Below are 18,939 nucleotides of genomic sequence, written 5' to 3'. Positions count from 1 at the left end.
TTTTGAGGAAAGAGGTCTTGATTGGGAAGTTAGTAGACACTTGTTAATTTAATCATACATCTTATGTGTGATGTTAGTGACCACCCGAGGTTCTTGACATGAGCTGCCTAGGCTATGGAAGCCTTTTGAATCCACAAACTACATCAGTATTTAGACAAGGCCATAAACAAAGTGGAAGTTCTCTCCTCACTTTAGAAAAAAGTACCTCCTTCTTTGATGACCACTTTTTTCCACTGAGGATTCACCTAGGGAGGTTCTCCAGGTAGGGTCACTTTTTGCACAAGTATGCTGGCTTTCCATTCCTGGAAAGCTCTTGTGGGCTTTTCAGCTGGAACAAGAATGCCTTTGGAGCTGACACTGAGGTCACTGGGCATCACTTACAACAATTGCCATTCTAGGAGTCTGCTGTGTGGACTGCTTCCCATGTTGGAGCGTTCTCTCCTCCTCAAGCCTATCTATATTTTCAAAGAACACTTAAAATGATATTTTTACGAACCAAGTCATGGGGATTTGAAATCCCATACAAACTGTACCCTTAGAAGTAAGTCCATAGGAATGTATGCAGAACTATACAGCTCAACAGTCTCTTTGTAGGACCTAAGAAGCAAAAATAGATATGGCGACCCACAAGCCTAATCATCTGTAAGCTTGTGACTTGGATACCTTGCACTAACTATAATTTTGACACCTTAGGTTCTACATTTACACCCCAAATCAGGTCCATTATTTTACCCAGCCCACTGCAGGGGCTCCCTATTTCCAAGAACTAGCAGAAAGCCAAAGTAACATACAGAAATGAAAACAGAATGCTTCCTGGTCTGGGAAACAGCAGAAGGCCTAAGGGAAAACCACCTGGTCTGCGATGAAATCTCAGAAGGCCACCTCCTAATCTGGGTTACAGAACCCCAGGAAACCACCACCATGCCTGATATATGGAATCCCAGAAAGCCCAAGAGAACCAGCGTAAAGCTAAAATAAAATAAAAACAAACCCTGAAATTTAAAATTCTCACTGGAGCCTGCATTGTGGTGTAGTGGGTAAAGCCATAGCCTGCAGTGGCAGCATCCCATAGAAGCACCCGTTTGAGCCCTGGCTGCTCCCTTTCCAATCCAGCTCTTTTCTATGCCCTAGGAAAGCAGTGGAAGATGGCCCTTGTATCTGTGTGGGAACCCAGAAGAAGCTCCTGGCTCCTGGTTTTGGACCAGCCCAGCTCCTGTCCTTGTGGCCACTTGGGGAGTGAACCAGTGGATGGAAGACCTCTTTCTCTCTGCCTCTTCCTCTCTGTAACTCTGCCTCTCAAGTAAATAGATAAATAAATATTAGGAAAAAAATTATCACTACTGGCCAGGCATTTAGCATATGATCAACTATGGGGGCCACCGTATTGTGTTGTTGGTGAGGTCTTTTGCCCATCTTCCAGTCAGGGCAGAAGTCCCCCTGGTGCTGCCACATTGGGGGTGGCATTTGTTGCCCACTTTGAAGTAAAGGTGGAAGTACCCATAGAGGCACTCCCTTGTAAACCACGTTTTTGCTGGAACCTATCATATGAGGTGGAAGTTCCACATCAAAAGGATTAAGGAAAGTAAAAAGAAAAAAAAAATGGAATAGACAGTAGTCTAGCATTAAGAGAGGTTCAATAATTCAGTCTCTGCTACCCATGTAAAAAATCTGGATTGCGTTTTGAGCTCCTCATCTCTATCCACCCAGTCCCAGCCGCTGTGAGAATTTGAGGACTGAAATACTAAATGGGAGCTTTCACAGTCTCCCTGTTTGTTTTTCTGTCCATCTGCCTACCTGTCACATAAATAAATTTAAAAACAAATTTTGAAAGAGACCAGATTTCAAAGGTAGCCTCGTACAAATGATGGAATTAATTCTTTTTTATTTTTGTCATTACACACTGAACATTATTAGTGGTAAAGTTACTAGTTAACATTTTACCTTTTTGTGATAATATCTTTCGTGTGTACTTGCCCTCAGGAATCCTGAGAGAAGCTCTCTGATTTCTGTGTTCCTCACTAACATTGTGATGACATCAGAACTCTGTGTTGTGCCAGTTTAGAATCTATTTGTTTTTTATCAGAATGTTAACACCAAAGTTATTATCAATCACAAGCACCCTCTTTATCATTTTGGCATTTATCATGTGTATCTTTGTTGAAAAAGTGATTGACCAGAGCCATTCTAACAGCTTACTTTTTACACAGGAAATGTCTATACTCAACCTTAAGCAGAATAAAAGAGGCTCAGTCAGTACTGCCCACCATTAGGACGTTTTCTTCTAACCTTTTGCTGAAGCCAAGCAAGGGCTGATGCAATCATAGTGGCCCTGTCTTCTATCAGGTCGCTGACCATTGGTCCCAGGGAAAAGACCGCAACTCCCTTTTCTCTAGAGCTCAGCACAAAGTTTTCCATTTCCTGTGCTGAGAGAACTTGCTCCTTCACAAAAGGGCAGCAGCACAGCAAATACTAGTGAAAGGATTGATGCCAACAGCTAAGGAGTGGAAGTTAAATATTATCAGAGTTTTAGAGTGTTGGCCATTGTTCAGATCTGCACAGCTCTGGCTGTTGCAGCCATCTGGGGAGTGGACCAGCAAATGGAAGACCTCTCTCTCTCTCTCTCTGCCTCTACCTCTCTATAATTCTGCCTTTTAAATAAATAAATAAATAAATCTTAAAAAAAAAAAAAAAGGCCTAAGAGGAATGGAGAATGAGCTGAAAGGAAAGACTTTTCCAAATAGCACCATTTCAGCAGTTAGGAGTTATTATAATTCAAATTTCACATACATTCCAGGAAGAAGGGAATTACTTTGCTCTATTTTTAGGGATAAAGTTACCTGGAGGCTGCATGTGAAATTGGAGATGACCCCCTAAAATTCATACAAAAATGTGGCCCTTAAAATACCCCAAAAGTGCCATCTGGGGTGCCACATATGCTACTGGAATTTGGGGTGCCATGTGATAACACCATATGCATATTAATAAGTCCCCAATATTAATAAGCATGAGAGGGTTCTTGCCTAATATTTAGAGAAGAATTCTAAATACCGGCACAGATAAATAAGGCAGCATGGTATATTTTAAACCTTTAATTAGTGAGAAAGATGCATAGAAAACTGAGAGCTTTATTTAAGAGAGAGGTAAACCTGGGTTCATTCCGAGCACCAGGAACCAGCCACATGGAGGAGCATCTAAGCCAAGAATCCTAGGGTGCATGGTCCAAAGGCCATTCGCCCTGGAGGCACAGGGCTACAGCAAGCACCCTCCTGGCAAGAGGCCAGGGTAGGGTGTGAGGTCACACAGGGGTTTGGCAAAGGCATAGTCTTCCAGTTCACAAATCTAATCAATTTTAACCAGCATGCATGCCTACTTCACATGCACAGTAAAAGCCAATCAGAAATACTAGTTTCCAAAGCCAAATGGAAAAGTGAGTCATTTTCATGTTTTCTACTCATTAAATAACTCCTATGGAAAAAGAATAAAACTACAAAATTATGAGCCAAAATGAAGTTAAAGTTTTGTGCATTATTGAAAAAAATAACGAGATTTTTTTAAAATTAAAGCATTTGAGAGTGAGAAAGAGAGAAGTTTCATCTCCTAATTCACTCAGTAAATATTCGCAATAGTGGTGACTGTGCCAGAATGAAGCCAGAAACCAGGAACACAGTTCAGGTCTATCACAAATGCTGCATGAGCCCAAGGAGTCCTATTAGCAGAAACTGGAATCAGAACTGGAGAGGCCAGGGCTCAAACCCAGGCATTCTCATATTGAATGCAGGCATCTGAACCTTTGTGCAAAACACAGGAAGACTAAATTCTTTGTGGTCATGTGTCCATGGAAAATCTGTAAATTATTATTCAGCTTATTTATTATTAAAAGAAGAGGTGGAATAACTTGTGACTACAATGATATATTGCAAAATAATGTCATGTAATTGTTTTATTTGTCCATAGATTGTTTTCTTTGGCCTGAGACATTTCTAACTTTTCAAAAGTTATTAATTCCTGGAAAACAAATTTGAACTTGACAAGGCAAATTGCAAAAACTTGTTTGGTCACAGGAGGAAAGGAATCTTGCATCACAGTTTCTTCTGCATTTTGTGCCTTTCAACTAGAGAACTCCCAAATATCAGGACTCTCAGCATCAGACCTAGGTAAAATCACTCCCTTTTGTTCTTCTTTCCAGTTTTAACAAACATTTTGTATGAAAACAGACAACACTCTAGGATTATGAACACTACAGTTCCCACACAGGCCAGCAGGAACCCAATCACATCCAGAGAGTGGTACTGGTACCAGGTGAGGTCGTGGGCTGCAACCCGAAGGTGCTTGGCTCCTTTGTGGCGCATGACGTACTCGATCCAGAAGACTGCTCGGTCCAGGGGCTTCATGGGCTGATCGTGGTGTATTCTTGATAACCTCATAGCATTCTCTTTATATCTGTAGGAGGCAAATAAAGATATCAATATCAAAAGGAAGCTAATTTGCTCAAACACATCAAGTCCAAAGATACCAGTATTACAAAGAAGTCAATTTTCCTAAGTATATCATGTCCATATCGTGTTTTTGAAAAGTGCCATAAATCATTCTACAAATACACAATAGAATTGCTATATAGTTGGTGCAATTTTGCTGATGTCCTCAGAGAAAGTTTCGGATTTAATTGAAATTTTCTTATTGAGAAATATTTTTCAAAGCAATAATTTAAAATTGGGAGTCAAAGTTAAATATTCCTTAGCTGAGTAAATGGGAATGCGTCACTCACATTGTTCTACCGAGATTGAGAACAATCAACTTGAAGCTTTTTTTTTTTTTTTTTTTTAATTTTTGACAGGCAGAGTGGACAGTGAGAGAGAGACAGAGAAAGGTCTTCCTTTTGCCGTTGGTTCACCCTCCAATGGCCGCCGCGGTAGCGCGCTGCGGCCGGCACACCGTGCTGATCCAAAGCCAGGAGCCAGGTGCTTCTCCTGGTCTCCCATGGGGTGCAGGGCCCAAGGACTTGGGCCATCCTCCACTGTACTCCCGGGCCATAGCAGAGAGCTGGCCTGGAAGAGGGGCAACCGGGACAGGATCGGTGCCCAGACCGGGACTAGAACCCAGTGTGCCGGCGCCGCAAGGCGGAGGATTAGCCTAGTGAGCCGTGGCGCCGGCTCAACTTGAAGCTTTTAAAGAGAAATTATGTCATGGTGGGTGAAATGCTTCTAAGCTGAATTGTCGCCTTAAAAGATAATTTTCCTGGCTACATTAGCATAACACTCCTAGCCAATTGTAATATTTAGTGTTTACTTTGCTATTTCTTTCCTAATATTTTAAAAAATACTGTATTTCCTATAGTAAACATATGATGCATGCATGAAATATCTAAAAAACTGCACATATCCTAGGCGAACAGCTGGAAAGTTTATAATCAGGTTGAAAATTGTGACAAAGTGAGAATGTGAATGTACCTACTAATCAGATCATGGTCTAGGATGCCGCATCTTCACTCCTCAGGAAGAATTTCAATCACTAATCCTGTTCCCAACTTAAGCATTGTGCTGACTTGTAACACCATATAGTTATTCTTCTCCTCTATACATTGGAATCATATGGTATGTACTCATTTCTCTCTGACTTTTGTGTAAGAATTCTTTAACTCTGTTGCTGTACAATATCCTATTGTAAAATAATACCAGGGATTATCTCTTCATTAAATACTTGATGGGCATTTGGTTTATCAAAAAGATTTTCCCATGTGTAATAACTCTGTTATGAAAATTCTTAAGCATGTCTTTTGGTTTTCATAGACATATTTTCTAGTGGATTTTTACATAGTATTGGGATTGCTGAAGCAAAGGGGCACGCGTGAGTTCTTTGCTGATTATGAAAAACAAAGAAGATTCCAACATTTCCAAAAATCACAGATTTCTTTTTAAGTTTCTTTTTCTTATTTTAAAAAATGTATTTAAGTTATACAAGTTTCATGTATTTCATATATACAGATTTAGGAAGATGGTGACATTTCATGATCTCCTCTCCCTCCCAGCCATGTTCCATCCCTTCTTCCTCCTCCCAATCATATTCACAGAGTTTTTTAATCTATGCTCTTTTCATTTTTTTCTTTTACTTACAACATAAGCAGATCATATACTCTTTATTGCTTGAATATTTTCAAATTTAATGAGGCTTTAAAATGAATAGCATTCACTTAATTCTGGTAACTATTTTGATGGCTCATAAAATGTTTATTCCCAGTTGAAATATAGATCACATGGGTTATATGTGTTTATTTTGTTCTTCAAATCTCTTATTTAAGTTTTTATATGTTCGAGAAATCCCACCTTCAAGTTCTAGCCAAAGCTGGAGTCAGATATTCAATCCAGACCTACCACCTGTGATGCAATTACTTGAAGTACCTTCTGTTGCTTCCCAGGGTATAAATTAGCAGCAATGCTGGCATGGAGATTGTGAGTGGGAACTGAACCTTGGCACTCCAATGTAAGACACTGGCATCTCATGTGGCATCGATGGCTAGACTAGAGACTTATCTTTATGTTGTCATCTTTTAAAAGTCTGCTTAGATAAATGTAAGTTTTTAATATTAATTTATTTATTTTAGTTTTTTCTGTTTTTAGTAGATTGATGTAATTCATACATTCAATTCCAAGTTTCGATGCATTCACATTAAATCTCTGTTCCCATTCCATATTTTCTTTTCTATCTAGGTACAAACTGGTGTTTCTTTTATTATATACTTTCCAAACTTTTAAAAGTCAATTTCATAATTTATTTCTCCACTTTTTTGTTTATAAATATATTTTACAGTGTTCCTTTATGTGATACCCTCCTTATATGGTAATAATATTATAGGATTAATTTGTACTATTAATGACTGTTAAGTTGAAGGTGGTCATGCTACGTACTGCATATCAAACAGCATCATTTACTTTGGAGCATGACAAAAATTAATTCTTAAATATTTTCTCATCAGTTGTCACAAATCCTATTTTTTCAAGAAAGTGAAAAAAATTTACAGTAGTATGTTTTTCACAATATTATAAGTCTGTCACAATAATGATAAAATTTTGAGCAAAAAGACTTATATTTCCAGAAAATTTAGGTAAAGAATTAAAATATTTCATCATGTTCCTTTGGTTTATCATTCTTTCCTGTGTATATTCTGCCATACTTAAAGATAATTCCCTATTTTTATAATTAACTGCATAGGTTCAATATTTCTTGTATGTGCCAAAATTGTTTAACTAATTGATTATCCCTTAAATCTATGAGGTCAAGTGTGACTTTGAAATGACTTTGTTGTTAAAAACAGAATTCAAATAGGGTGCATCCTTCACACTCTTTCAAAATTACCCTCTTCAATAAGTTTGGAACTCATACTGATGACTAGAAACCATGTATAAATACTACTTAATAAAAATGGACACTACTCACGATGGATTGTAAATGACTGTCTTCAATGCATTGAGTAAGTCTGTACTTGTCATTGTGTTAAAATCCAGTCTCACAGCTGCTCCCTTGGCCTTCATACGAACAATGTTATCAGGTTGATCCGCAAACAAAGGAATGCCCACCACAGGGACGCCATGGTAGATCGCCTCATAGATGCCATTGGTGCCACCATGAGTTATAAAAGCCTTGGTTTTTGGATGACCTAGGGTTTGGTGAATTTCAGAAAATTGTTAATCATGAGTCTTTGAAGTGAAATGAGAAGTATGTAATACAAGACTTAAAAATGGGTGGTGTTTTCCAGATAATAGATTATATTAGACATGACTGAACATTGAAAATAACTTTATTTCTCAGAACAAGAGGCACTGAAGTCCACTGGAGAGGCAAATGAAAGTCACATAGGAGATGTGAATATAAGATAGCCAAATAGACAAAAATGAGAATACTTTGTATAACAGAAGCAGAATACTAGCATATTAGAACATTTTCTCTTGATAAAATTGTGAAGTCATTGGGACTGAAAGTTGAGCATTCAAGTACACAAGTACTGGTGAAATCAGAAGAAGAGAGGCTACAATTCATCATGAAATGTGTTATCATTTCATGAGCGATATTATGGATTTATTTTCATAGAAAATTCACTTGTAATCAAAGAAGAGCTATTATTTTTCAGCGACATTGAAATGCTCCTGAATAGCAGAAAATGTGACAGCTGTAGATATAGGAGACAGTAGGTCAAGTGTGAAATAGGAGATAAATGCTGGAAATTATTTAAAAAATTATCTGAAAGAAACAATTACACCTGATTTAATGATACTTTAATTCTTGCCATAAAGATTATGAGTATGTGCAGTAAAATATCAATTTTTATAGTATATCATTTTTCATTCTCAGGACTAGAAAATAAAGATGTAACCACTTTATAACTAAATATTTTAATAATAAATGTTCAGCGGAATTGCTTCCTATTGAATTGTTTTCATTTTTATTGATTGTCATTCATAATTTCGTGTTTGTTCTTCAGAGTCTTACCTAGTAAATCATTCTGGGGGATCCACTTATACAGTTGGATATTGGATCCTAAGGTACTTGGCTTCTGGCCATCAAATCTCCAGAAAACCTCGTAGGTAAAGAAAATACCTCAAACCATTAGTGGAAATTCAAAGTCACAGCATGTTTGAATTTTCAAGAGCTTAAGACTTCATCTAATTGAATACCTTCCAAATACAGATAAGGTATTGAAGAAAAGATATTTGAAGCAAAGAAAATTATAAAGTTGTAGTAAACAGAATATCTCATTTTCATGAATGCAGTGCAATCATGATCTTCATTCATAGAAGCTTAGAGCAATGTGATTATCAGTCACAAAAATCAAGTGTTTTACAAATTCTTAAGGAGTCAATGTAATTTTAGTGTGGAAAATTGAACCAAATTTTTTTTTTAAAAAAGCTTCACATTCATTGTTTTAACCCAGTTCTCATCCTCCAAAGCTAATATTGTCTTCTTCCATTCTTTTTGAGAGATACAAGACAGAATTTACTTCTATCTGCTTCTTCCTCAAATTATGTATTATAGTTGTAGTTTTCATTTGTTTACAAAAGATTATATATAATCAAACAGTTGTGAATATAAGTGACCAATGAATTCTAAGTAGAAAGAATTTACAACTTCTTTTAAATTACAAGTGATTAACTACCATGAAGAAAAGTTACACTTGACAGATTTCAACCTGAATCCAATGGTCTATCACTATTGCTAACTTAGAAATTCTTCAGGTATAAAAACCACTATGTCTGTCAATGTAGGAACAATAATATGCTGTTGAAACTGTTGAAACATTCTAAACTGTGATGCTACTAAATTTTAACAGCCTGATTACAGTTTCATGATGCACTACAGGTCTTGATTGCAGTTACTAGCAAGGCCTTATAGACCAAAGCCATTTTCATGACTAGAATCAAATGAGGAACTGAATTTGTAATTCCCAAGAAATAAAGCAGAATATAATTTATGAGTGCTCAACCTCTTTTTTCTCTATGAGTATTCTTTTTTAAGATTTCTTTGTTTATTTGAAAATTAGAGTTACACAAAAAGAAGGGGAGGCAGTGAGATACAGCAAGAGAGAATCTTCCATCCTTATTTCTCAATTGGTCACAACAGCCAGGCATCCAGGGCTGGTCCAGTCCAAATCCTGGACCCTGGACCTCCATCTGGGTCTCCCATATGGGTGGCAGGGGCCCCAGTAGTTTAGCCATATCATACTTCTTTCTTAGGCTTATTGGAAGGAGCTGGATTGGAAGGAAAGGAGCCGGGGCCACAATAGGCATTCTGATATAGTATGATGGCATTAAAGGTGGCTTAAGTCACTGCCTCACAATGTTAACCCCTATTCTATAAATGTTAAGGTAGCATTACGTTCACAGTAAACAATTGCTTTAGACATTAGGAGGAGATACTATGCAGGAAACTAAAAGGTAGTTAACAAACAACTGAAGCCAACAGGCATATCTAAATATTAAAAATAAGTTACTAATACACATTTTGGAGTTAAGGGCATCTGAATCATTTCAAATGCCAGACTTGCTTCTACTTCAGCACTTCCCATACTCCCTTCTCCTTCCTTAGTCTGGAGAAAGTGTTAATCTGATGGATTAAATGCAGCATCTTTGTGTGGTCACATTTTATAATCCATAAAGTCCACTTCCAGGGAAAGACACGTCTCTATCCTTTCCTTACATCCTCCTGCTTCAGACTGGTAGGGGCCAGTTCCACAGCACAACCTGTTTTTTTCTCTTTCTCTAAATCTCCTTGGCTCAGGGAGGGGGTGGGTATCTGCACTCAAGACCGGTGGACTTTAGGCAACGTTTTCTGCACTGACCTCTGAACAGCTCACTGAACAGGGCTTTCCCAACATCGCAAAAGTAAAAGAAGTCTGTATATCACAGAAAGCCTAAATTACATGATTCAAGTCTGCCTTTTGTCAGTAATAATCACCATTTTACTGCTTTCTGACAATATTGTATAGAAAGAACAATGGCCCTAAGTGTGCTGAAGAAAAAGGGATCAAATACAGCATAATTTGGTGATTTTTCCCACTTGCCTACATCATGATATTACTAATATTTCATACTCTTCCCTGTTTATATATTTCTTGCTGATCATAATGATGTTAACATCGATGTTTATCAAAAACAACCAGTATCATTTTGGCATCCATAATTTATATGTTTGTTTGAAATTATTTCAGAGATAAATCAGAGCTATTATAAGTTTACCTTTCACACAGGAAGGTTCTGTAATTCGATCTCTGCAAAACTTAACAAAACCACTCAGTAACTGCCCAACACTAAGGACTTTTTGCTGACCTTTTGTGGCAGCTGGGCAAGGGCTGATGCGATCACACTGGCCCTTTCCTCTGTCATGTTGCTGACCATGGACCCCAGGGAAAACACCACTACTCCCTCTTCCCCAGAGCTCTGCACAAAGTCTTCCATCTCCTGTGAAGAGAAAATTAGCTCTGTAACAAATGAGAAAACACTAGCAAACAGAATCAATAAGATTGCTGCAAAAAACTTGAAAATCAAGGATATTAGAGTGCCCTCTGTTTTTCAATTGACCCAAACACTTAAGTTCTCTGGGAGGAGATGTGTAGTATGAAATAGATGGCTGGTATTATGCATTTGTGTTAAAATGTATGTGTCTTTATATAAGGAAGAAGCAAAATAGAGCCATTACACAATTTTTGAGGGAATTAGTGTTAGAAATTATACACAAATTTTCATTGTATTATTTGTTAATCACTAATACAGAATGTTTTGGAAGGATGCACCACAGGTCGTTTGTTTAGCTTTGGTTCTAATTGCTAGAGTTCTATTAAATTACATGAATATATCCGAGGAAGGGAATCTGAAGATTTATTTTAGTTTGGAGTCATTAATAGTTTACTAGTCTCTTGATGAATACAGAGGAGATGTTGCTTTTGGTTAGGATCATTTTATATGTATTTTTTTCAGTGCTAAAATCATTCATTTCCCAACTTTTGGTTGTCAGTTTTTCAAACGTTTCTGATATAATACCTCATAAAATGGAAGGTTAAGGTAACTACCACTTATGAGTCTTTTATTAGTAGTAGTATTTCCTATGCAATAGTTCTAAGGATCCTATGTCCAGAGCCCTATATGTGTAGTTACACATTTGAGTCACCAATATCGGTGCATGTTTACAGATGACGTAATTGATATAATTTTTTTCATTTTTACATGTTTGCAAATGACAAATTCACATATGTTTCTTTCACCTTTGGGCAAAGAAATGTGGTATGTATAACTGATTGCGAGGGACCCTCTGCATCACCTCACATCCCAAAAAGGCTGCTTGAACCACAGTGGAAGGAGTCACCAAAATCTTTTCCAAGTCATTCTGTCAGCCTCTTAATTCTCTCACACCATGTAAGCTAGTGAGGACATGTTGACTTGAAATTATTTGAGGATTATTCTCATTTGTGATCCCCAATATGTGGTAAATTAAAATTAACTGCATTGTATACAGAAATTATTCCATATTTTCAATATACTCTCTCATCAAGAAGTGAAATGTAGGGCCAAACGTTTCTGAAATGTCTTATCAGAATTGATTACTTATTTCTTTTTATTTATCTTTTGAATTTCTAATTTTCTTTTTTTTCCTTTGAACTAATGACTAAACCCTTCCAAACTGAAAAAAAAAATGTATCTCATGATCATAATTAGTGACATAAGCTTCTTTTCTTTTCTTTTTTTTTTTTTAGATCTATTTTATTTATTTCAAAGACGAGTTATAGAGAGAGGTAGAGGCAGAGAGAGAGAGATGTCTTCCATACACTAGTTCACTACTCAAATTGCCTCAATGGCTGGAGTTGAACCGAGCCAAAGCCAGGAGCTTCTTTTGGGTCTCCCACGTGGGTGCAGGGCCCCAGTGACTTGGGCCATCTTCCACTGCTTTCCCAGGCACATTAACATGGGGCTGGATCAGAAGTAGAGCACCCAGGACTTGAACTGACGCCCATATGGGAGAGGTCGTTTTACCCCACTTCCAATATCTTTCTGTGAGTTAAACTCTCCGAATGCATAATGCAGAATTATTTCCACTAGAAATGTCAAGAACACAAACAACAACAACAAATCAATGTAGCATAGGTTTACCTTAGGCAAAGGCTTGGCAGGCTTGCAATGGAGTCCTCAAACAAAATCGAAATTGGGTAAGAATGGGCGAGGAAATTCCAAATCCCAGTAGGTTCGGATGAGCCACATGTCAGCTTTTCCCATTGTCTCAGATAGTGTAGTGGGTCTTCCTGAAAGAAAAATACAGAATTTATAGCACATGGGAAAAATTGTCATGTGAATATGCCAGTTAATGATCTTAGACAATTTTGAATTATGTAGCCAAGGATGTTTAAATGTTCCAATTTGGGTTTAAAAAATCTGTATGTATCATAAAATGCACATTGTAATTTTTGTAGTTCTTAACAAGAGGTCTGGAAACATTTTATGCTAAGGGCTAATTATTCATAGGCCATTAAAAATTATAAACTGTAAAATTAACCTGCGACAGATTTATTGAATTTTGAGACCATCCTACAGTTGCTTTGACAGGGACAGATGAAATGATTTTCCAGCTTTATAAAGCTTGCAGACTGGATGCACCCCACTGCTGTACTTAAATAACTTGTGTGAGTCCTCTTTCATATATAATGTCACATCAGTATATTCTTCATCTCAAATATTTATGAAGATAAGCCAGCATGAAATTATGCAAATGAACATGCATTCGTTTTGTCTCTAAGATCACAAAAATGACAAATATCAATTTAAAATCATTCTGACCTCCACAAGCAGTTTCCTGGAGGTACTTACTCTAATTTCCATAATTTAGCATGTTGATTCTTAATTGTGGAATTTATTTTTGAGGTTTTTTGAGGGTATAACTGGATTCCTAGTAATTAGCTACAACACATTTCACTCATATCAGGAGACTAATAACATTGCTTTACTTAAAATAAAAAATATTTGAATATAAAAGATGGAAACAACAAATTTACAAAATATGTGCTTGTACTCTACTGTAATGGGTATATCTTTTATTATGGAAAATTATAGCCATTAAAAATACAGACTAATAACTTGAATGTATTCTCTTCAAAAGAGTTTAGGATATGAATTTAGGATAAGAATTCATGATACATTGAGGACATGAGAAACCTCGAATTACAGTTGTCTGCTGAGACAGAGACATGGATCACTCAAGTGTCAGTGATTCTCCATTGTAATATAGGATGATACTTCCAGTTCTAAATGAGCACATTGATCCATGGAAGAGGAAACTATGCCATATATATATATATATATATATATATATATCTCCACGTGCAAGTAATACATATGTATATCTTTGATCTACGTGGCCATCAAGACAATTAGTCATATTTAAAATTGCTGTACTTACACATTAAAGAACATACATTCAAATGGGTATGTATTTCTATAGAGAAGTCGTTATTGCTTCAGTTTTCAAGGTTTTGATTTTCTGGAGTGTTTAGACACAGTTCTTACTGAACTTCTATGTAAGCTTTTCCAGAGTATTTGCAAGAATAACAGATCATTTTACGTTTCATTTCATCATTTTACTTATAAAAACAAATTACTCTGATTTTATACTCATTCAAGCTTGTCTTCAAAGGCTATGGATGGTTAGGACTTCACATCATCAATTAAAACATGACTTACCTAAAACTTCGCTGTAAAATTGATCCCACTTCTTCTCATTAAATGTTTGGAACCAAAAGTCAAAATAGAACACATATATCATATTTTTCACCCTCTCCATAAATGTCATTTGATCAGTTAATTCTGATAAAACAATAGGCACATAGGAAGAAGGGAACATGAGTCCTCCACTATACTTTTCATAGGTGTAGCCAGGAGTGAAGCGGAGACTGTACACAAGGGGTACTTCCAGAAGCTCAGCCAACAGCTCACCACAGGGACCAATGGCATCGGCAAGAACAATGTCAAACCTTGAGTCTTGTAGTTTCGCCATGAGTTTCTGGTTCAAAACAACTTCTTTACAAAGCATTTTAATACAATCAGAATAGTCCCAAAATATTTCTTGAACTTGTGAGAAATATTCCCAAAATGTCTGTTTTTTAAAATCATATGTCCATTTCCTGAGCCAACTTGTGAACAAACTCTCAAGATCTTCTTTTATTAAAGATGTAGGATAAACTTCAAATTTAATAGTTGATGTTTTCTTTGGATCCACAAGAATGGAAGCTGAAGATGTCAAAACAGTCACCTCATGGCCACTCTGGATGAGCTCATCCAGGATGGTCTTTATATTAATCCAATGACTGTATTCTGTGGGCCACACCAACACCTTTCCACAGCTCCCAGAGCTGAAGCAGCAACTCAGCTGTATTAGCAGAATAAGTGAGTTCCATTTCAAAGACATTTTGGCTTAATGCAATGCTTCTGTCAAATTATTCTTCCCTTCTGACAGAGAGCATAGTTATATGCAAGGATAAATCAATCAGGAAGTTAAATTATAACTCTTGCACTTCAAAGCAAAAACATCATATGAACGATCTAACCATGTGGAAAGCAAGTGGGAAAACAAAATGCAAATGACCTTGTGTTTACACAGTATGTTAATATCTCATTCTGTTTGTGAGTGAAATCATCCATCTAAGACTGAATGGCCTTACATGTGCAAGTTACTTCCTTATAAAATATATTATATAATATTGTGGAGAACAGTAGCAACATGTTACAGGTTATTGTCTCTGTAATCTCATTGACATAGAAATAGATCTTTCATGATATATCATTAATGTACCATAAATTTTTAATGTTTCTAATTAAAAGTTTCATAGTATATTCTTAGAATTGTGAGATCTTCACATTAATCAATTTTAGAAGAGTTTCATCTGCTACAAAGAAATATTTTACTTTTCAGCCATCAACCTTACCATAATTTCTGCCAAACCAATGCCTTAGACAACTACTAATCCAACTTCTGTCTCTGCAGATGCCCTGTTCTGGAAATGTGTGGCATTTTGATATAAGATATAAGTTTGTGGCTGAACTGACCTAACATGAGTTTCACTGAAGATTGGTCACCGTGATGAGACCACAAGGGATGGTGCAAAATGAAGACTCTGATCAGATACTGGAAGTGATCAAATACTGGGTTCTGGCCAAACTGACATAGAAGGTTTTTCTTGCTGATACTGAATTTCACAAGGAAGTATCCAAATGCACTTAAGATAAGTTTTAAAAAATTAATTTAAGGCCAAACAAGGCTATGAGAGAGAGCAAGAAAAAGAGAGTGTGCTAAGAAGAGACCAAGAAACAGAGAAGAACAGAGGAAGACATGGAGGCAGAGGCAGAGATATAGAGAAAAATAAAGAGAACATTTTCCTTTTCTTGCTAAGTCTCGGAAGTTAAGTTTTGTTATGTCCAGGGTATTCTCTTGATTAAGACAACCACAACTCTGGCCAAATTCAAGGGAAGTTTGCATGACTTGATGAGGGGATTCTACTATTCCAAATATTTGTAGTCATGTATACAAATCACCACCAGCGAAAGCCTTTGAAGTCACTAATACTGCTGTAAAAATCATCAAATGTTGAGTGAAAACACAATGATTGTGAGTTTAGACTTTAACAGCAGTTAAAATATTTTAGTAATGTTGTATGTCATTTATTCATAGCTATTTTATATATGATATTGGTGCCCGAAAACATATCCTAAACAGATAAAAAATACTGGATCAGACCTCGATCAATTCAAATATATTGAATGGCACTAATGAATTGATAATATGGTATCAAACCTTGGAACTTGATATTTTGGATCGATATCTTTATGTCACAAAAAGGTAGCATTTTAACCATACAACACATGAAAATACTTTTGTCATTTTAGCTAATGAAGTATATACATTAGACCTTAAAATTACTGCAATTCAAGATTCCCTGTGTTCTTCAAAGTAATTTACCCTTTATAAAGAAATGTATAAGCTTTAATTTTCTTTTGGAACTTGTCTTTTTTTTTTTTTCTATTTAACAGTTTTACAGAGAAACCATTCAGCCACATTGCCGGTGATGAAGCCTTTCTCTGCAATGGCCAAATAGCTTCCATGTGTTGATGTAGATAAAAATTTCTTTGATAGACATTTAAGTACTAGAGGGAACATCTAGTACATACATATCAGGTTCAAGTATCTGCAAATGACCGGTTCCTACATGTAAACTTTCTGGGTCAAATAATATGTTCCTATTAGTTTTTAATCTGGAGTATATATTTTATTCACAAAACAAATCATAATTATTATATTTTAGAATTCAATGTAATGGGCCAGCGCCGCAGCTCACTTGGTTAATCCTCCACCTGTGGCGCCGGCACCCCAGGTTCTAGTCCTGGTTGGGGTGCCAGATTCTGTCCTGGTTGCTCCTCTTCCAGGCCAGGTCTCTGCTGTGGCCCAGGAAGGCAGTGGAGGATGGCCCAAGTTCTTGGGCCCTGCACCCTCATAGGAGACCAGAAGGAAGCACCTGGCTCCTGGCTTTGGATCAGTGCCATGCACTGGCCATAACAGACATTTGAGGGGTGAACCAATGGAAGGAAGACCTTTCTCTCTGTCTTTCTCTCTGTGTCTAACTCTGCCTGTCAAAAAAAAAAAATCAATGTAATGTTTTACTATGCATATGTATTAATAATGTGGATTACTAAATTAAGATAGTGAACATAATCACTTCATTAAATTTTTTACTGCTATCCTCTTGAAATTTACACTGCAATAGTGTTTTTGCTTATTTTGCTTACTCTGTCACCTTTATATTTTGAAAATTCATATTAAGAATAATTATATATACTAATAAGCAACAGTGGGACATTTCAATATATGCAGGCACTGATCAAAACTGTGTAATCTCACTTCCTCTTCTTTGGCACTATTTTAGAATTTCAGGATTTGAATTTTTGTTTATTGACATACTGTATTGTGTAATATGAGGAAAATCCCTCTATCCTGTCTTACCCATACCAGTTTTTAGCAATAACCATTTTGAATTCAGATTGGATTTTTTGGTTTTTATGGAGGGTGGGATTGCTTCCACTCATGAGGGAAAACATGCGACATTATCTTTCAATGTCTGGATTATTTATCTTAACATGATGTCCTCCTGCTCTACACATTTTGACACAAAATATTAAAGATAATCATCTTACTGTGCAATATCCATCTCAAAATTTATTCCTTTTTTCTAACTGAAATGTTGTAGCCTCTAATAGCAACTGTCTGCTATTGCTGCCCCAACCTCCTGTGTTCTCTATTCTCATTGTTTTAAAATTCATTTCTTTTTAGATTCCACACAGGTGAGATCATGCAGTTTTTGTCTCTATACATGTCTTTTTTTTTTCAACACCATCAAAATGGTTTTATTTTAGTCATTGACAACATGCACAACACTGCAATTGTATCATAATTTTGCTCAGTTTCTTAAATATTAAGTATGCATTAAAATATGTTTACATTTAAGAAATGTGACACATTAAAGAAGTCCTCTGTAAACATAATCCCTCAATATATTTTCCCACTATTATTTCACACGTAAATAACTTAATCTACAAAGTCATAAATAAAACTACCAATTCTTACAGCCTAGAATTATACACAAATTTTTGAATAGGACAAAAGTGTTCTCTTTGATTTTTTTAAATAACAACATGTTGTTATTTGCAGTGTTTATTATCAATCAAATGATTTGTCACAAGTTCTTACTGTCTCCCAAACTGTTCTGTCAATGACAGACCATTCAGTGCTATGCATTTAAAAAGTTAAAATGAAAGGTGCTGTCTAAGCTACAATTAAGTTTTCTGACTGAGAGGCAAATAGAACCTGATAGAAGGGGCTTGATAATAATCTGGTGGGCTTTAGGCCTTGTAAATTCAGAGGCCCAGACCTATCTATCTCTTCACATGGGGTATATCCTAAGGGAGGTGTGAACCTCCTAGGGGAAGGCACTCTGTTGACTTTCATGACTTGGCTGGGCTGGGAGGAGAGCTGGCCAGGTAAAGGCAGGGGGCATCTCTAACAAGAAATTTACAGTTCTGACTGCAATGTTGCTGACCCTACTTGGCCGTCCCCTCAGCTGCAGTGGTCACTTTGGAAGTTGGGCTGAGTGAAGGGCTTTTCAGCTTAGAGCCAATAAGATCTGTGGCTCTGACCTGGGCATCCTTCGACTCCAGGACAGGTCCATTTCCAGTGATCCAACTCTTGGCAGAGCTGCCAGGGCTCTTCACAACCTTTCTTAGCTCCTCTAATAATGACTCTGTCCTTTGTTCTAGGCCCTGTCTAGTGCACTTGGGCCTCATTCCTTTGTAATCATAACCTCTACTCTACCACCAATGGCTCTACTCCCAACATGTGTGTACTGATGGTCCTCTTCCCCACTTA

At 36.7% G+C, this 18,939-nt stretch overlaps 1 protein-coding gene across 1 annotated transcript; it reads right to left on the bottom strand.

Annotated features, from left to right (window-relative positions):
- Positions 1-3,910: 3,910 nt before the first annotated feature.
- On the bottom strand, positions 3,911-14,960 carry LOC133765134 (UDP-glucuronosyltransferase 2B17-like). The gene is given in 6 exon segments (XM_062198754.1): positions 3,911-4,440; positions 7,432-7,651; positions 8,482-8,569; positions 10,815-10,946; positions 12,630-12,778; positions 14,211-14,960. Coding segments are annotated over 6 exon segments (1,593 nt in total). The 5' UTR covers positions 14,935-14,960; the 3' UTR covers positions 3,911-4,160.
- Between the last annotated feature and the right edge of the window lie 3,979 nt (positions 14,961-18,939).

Source organism: Lepus europaeus, chromosome 8 (assembly GCF_033115175.1).
Source record: "Lepus europaeus isolate LE1 chromosome 8, mLepTim1.pri, whole genome shotgun sequence".
Lineage (NCBI taxonomy): Eukaryota > Metazoa > Chordata > Mammalia > Lagomorpha > Leporidae > Lepus > Lepus europaeus.
The sequence above is the reverse complement of the archived record's forward strand: the minus strand, read 5'-3'. Positions and strand labels throughout refer to the sequence as shown.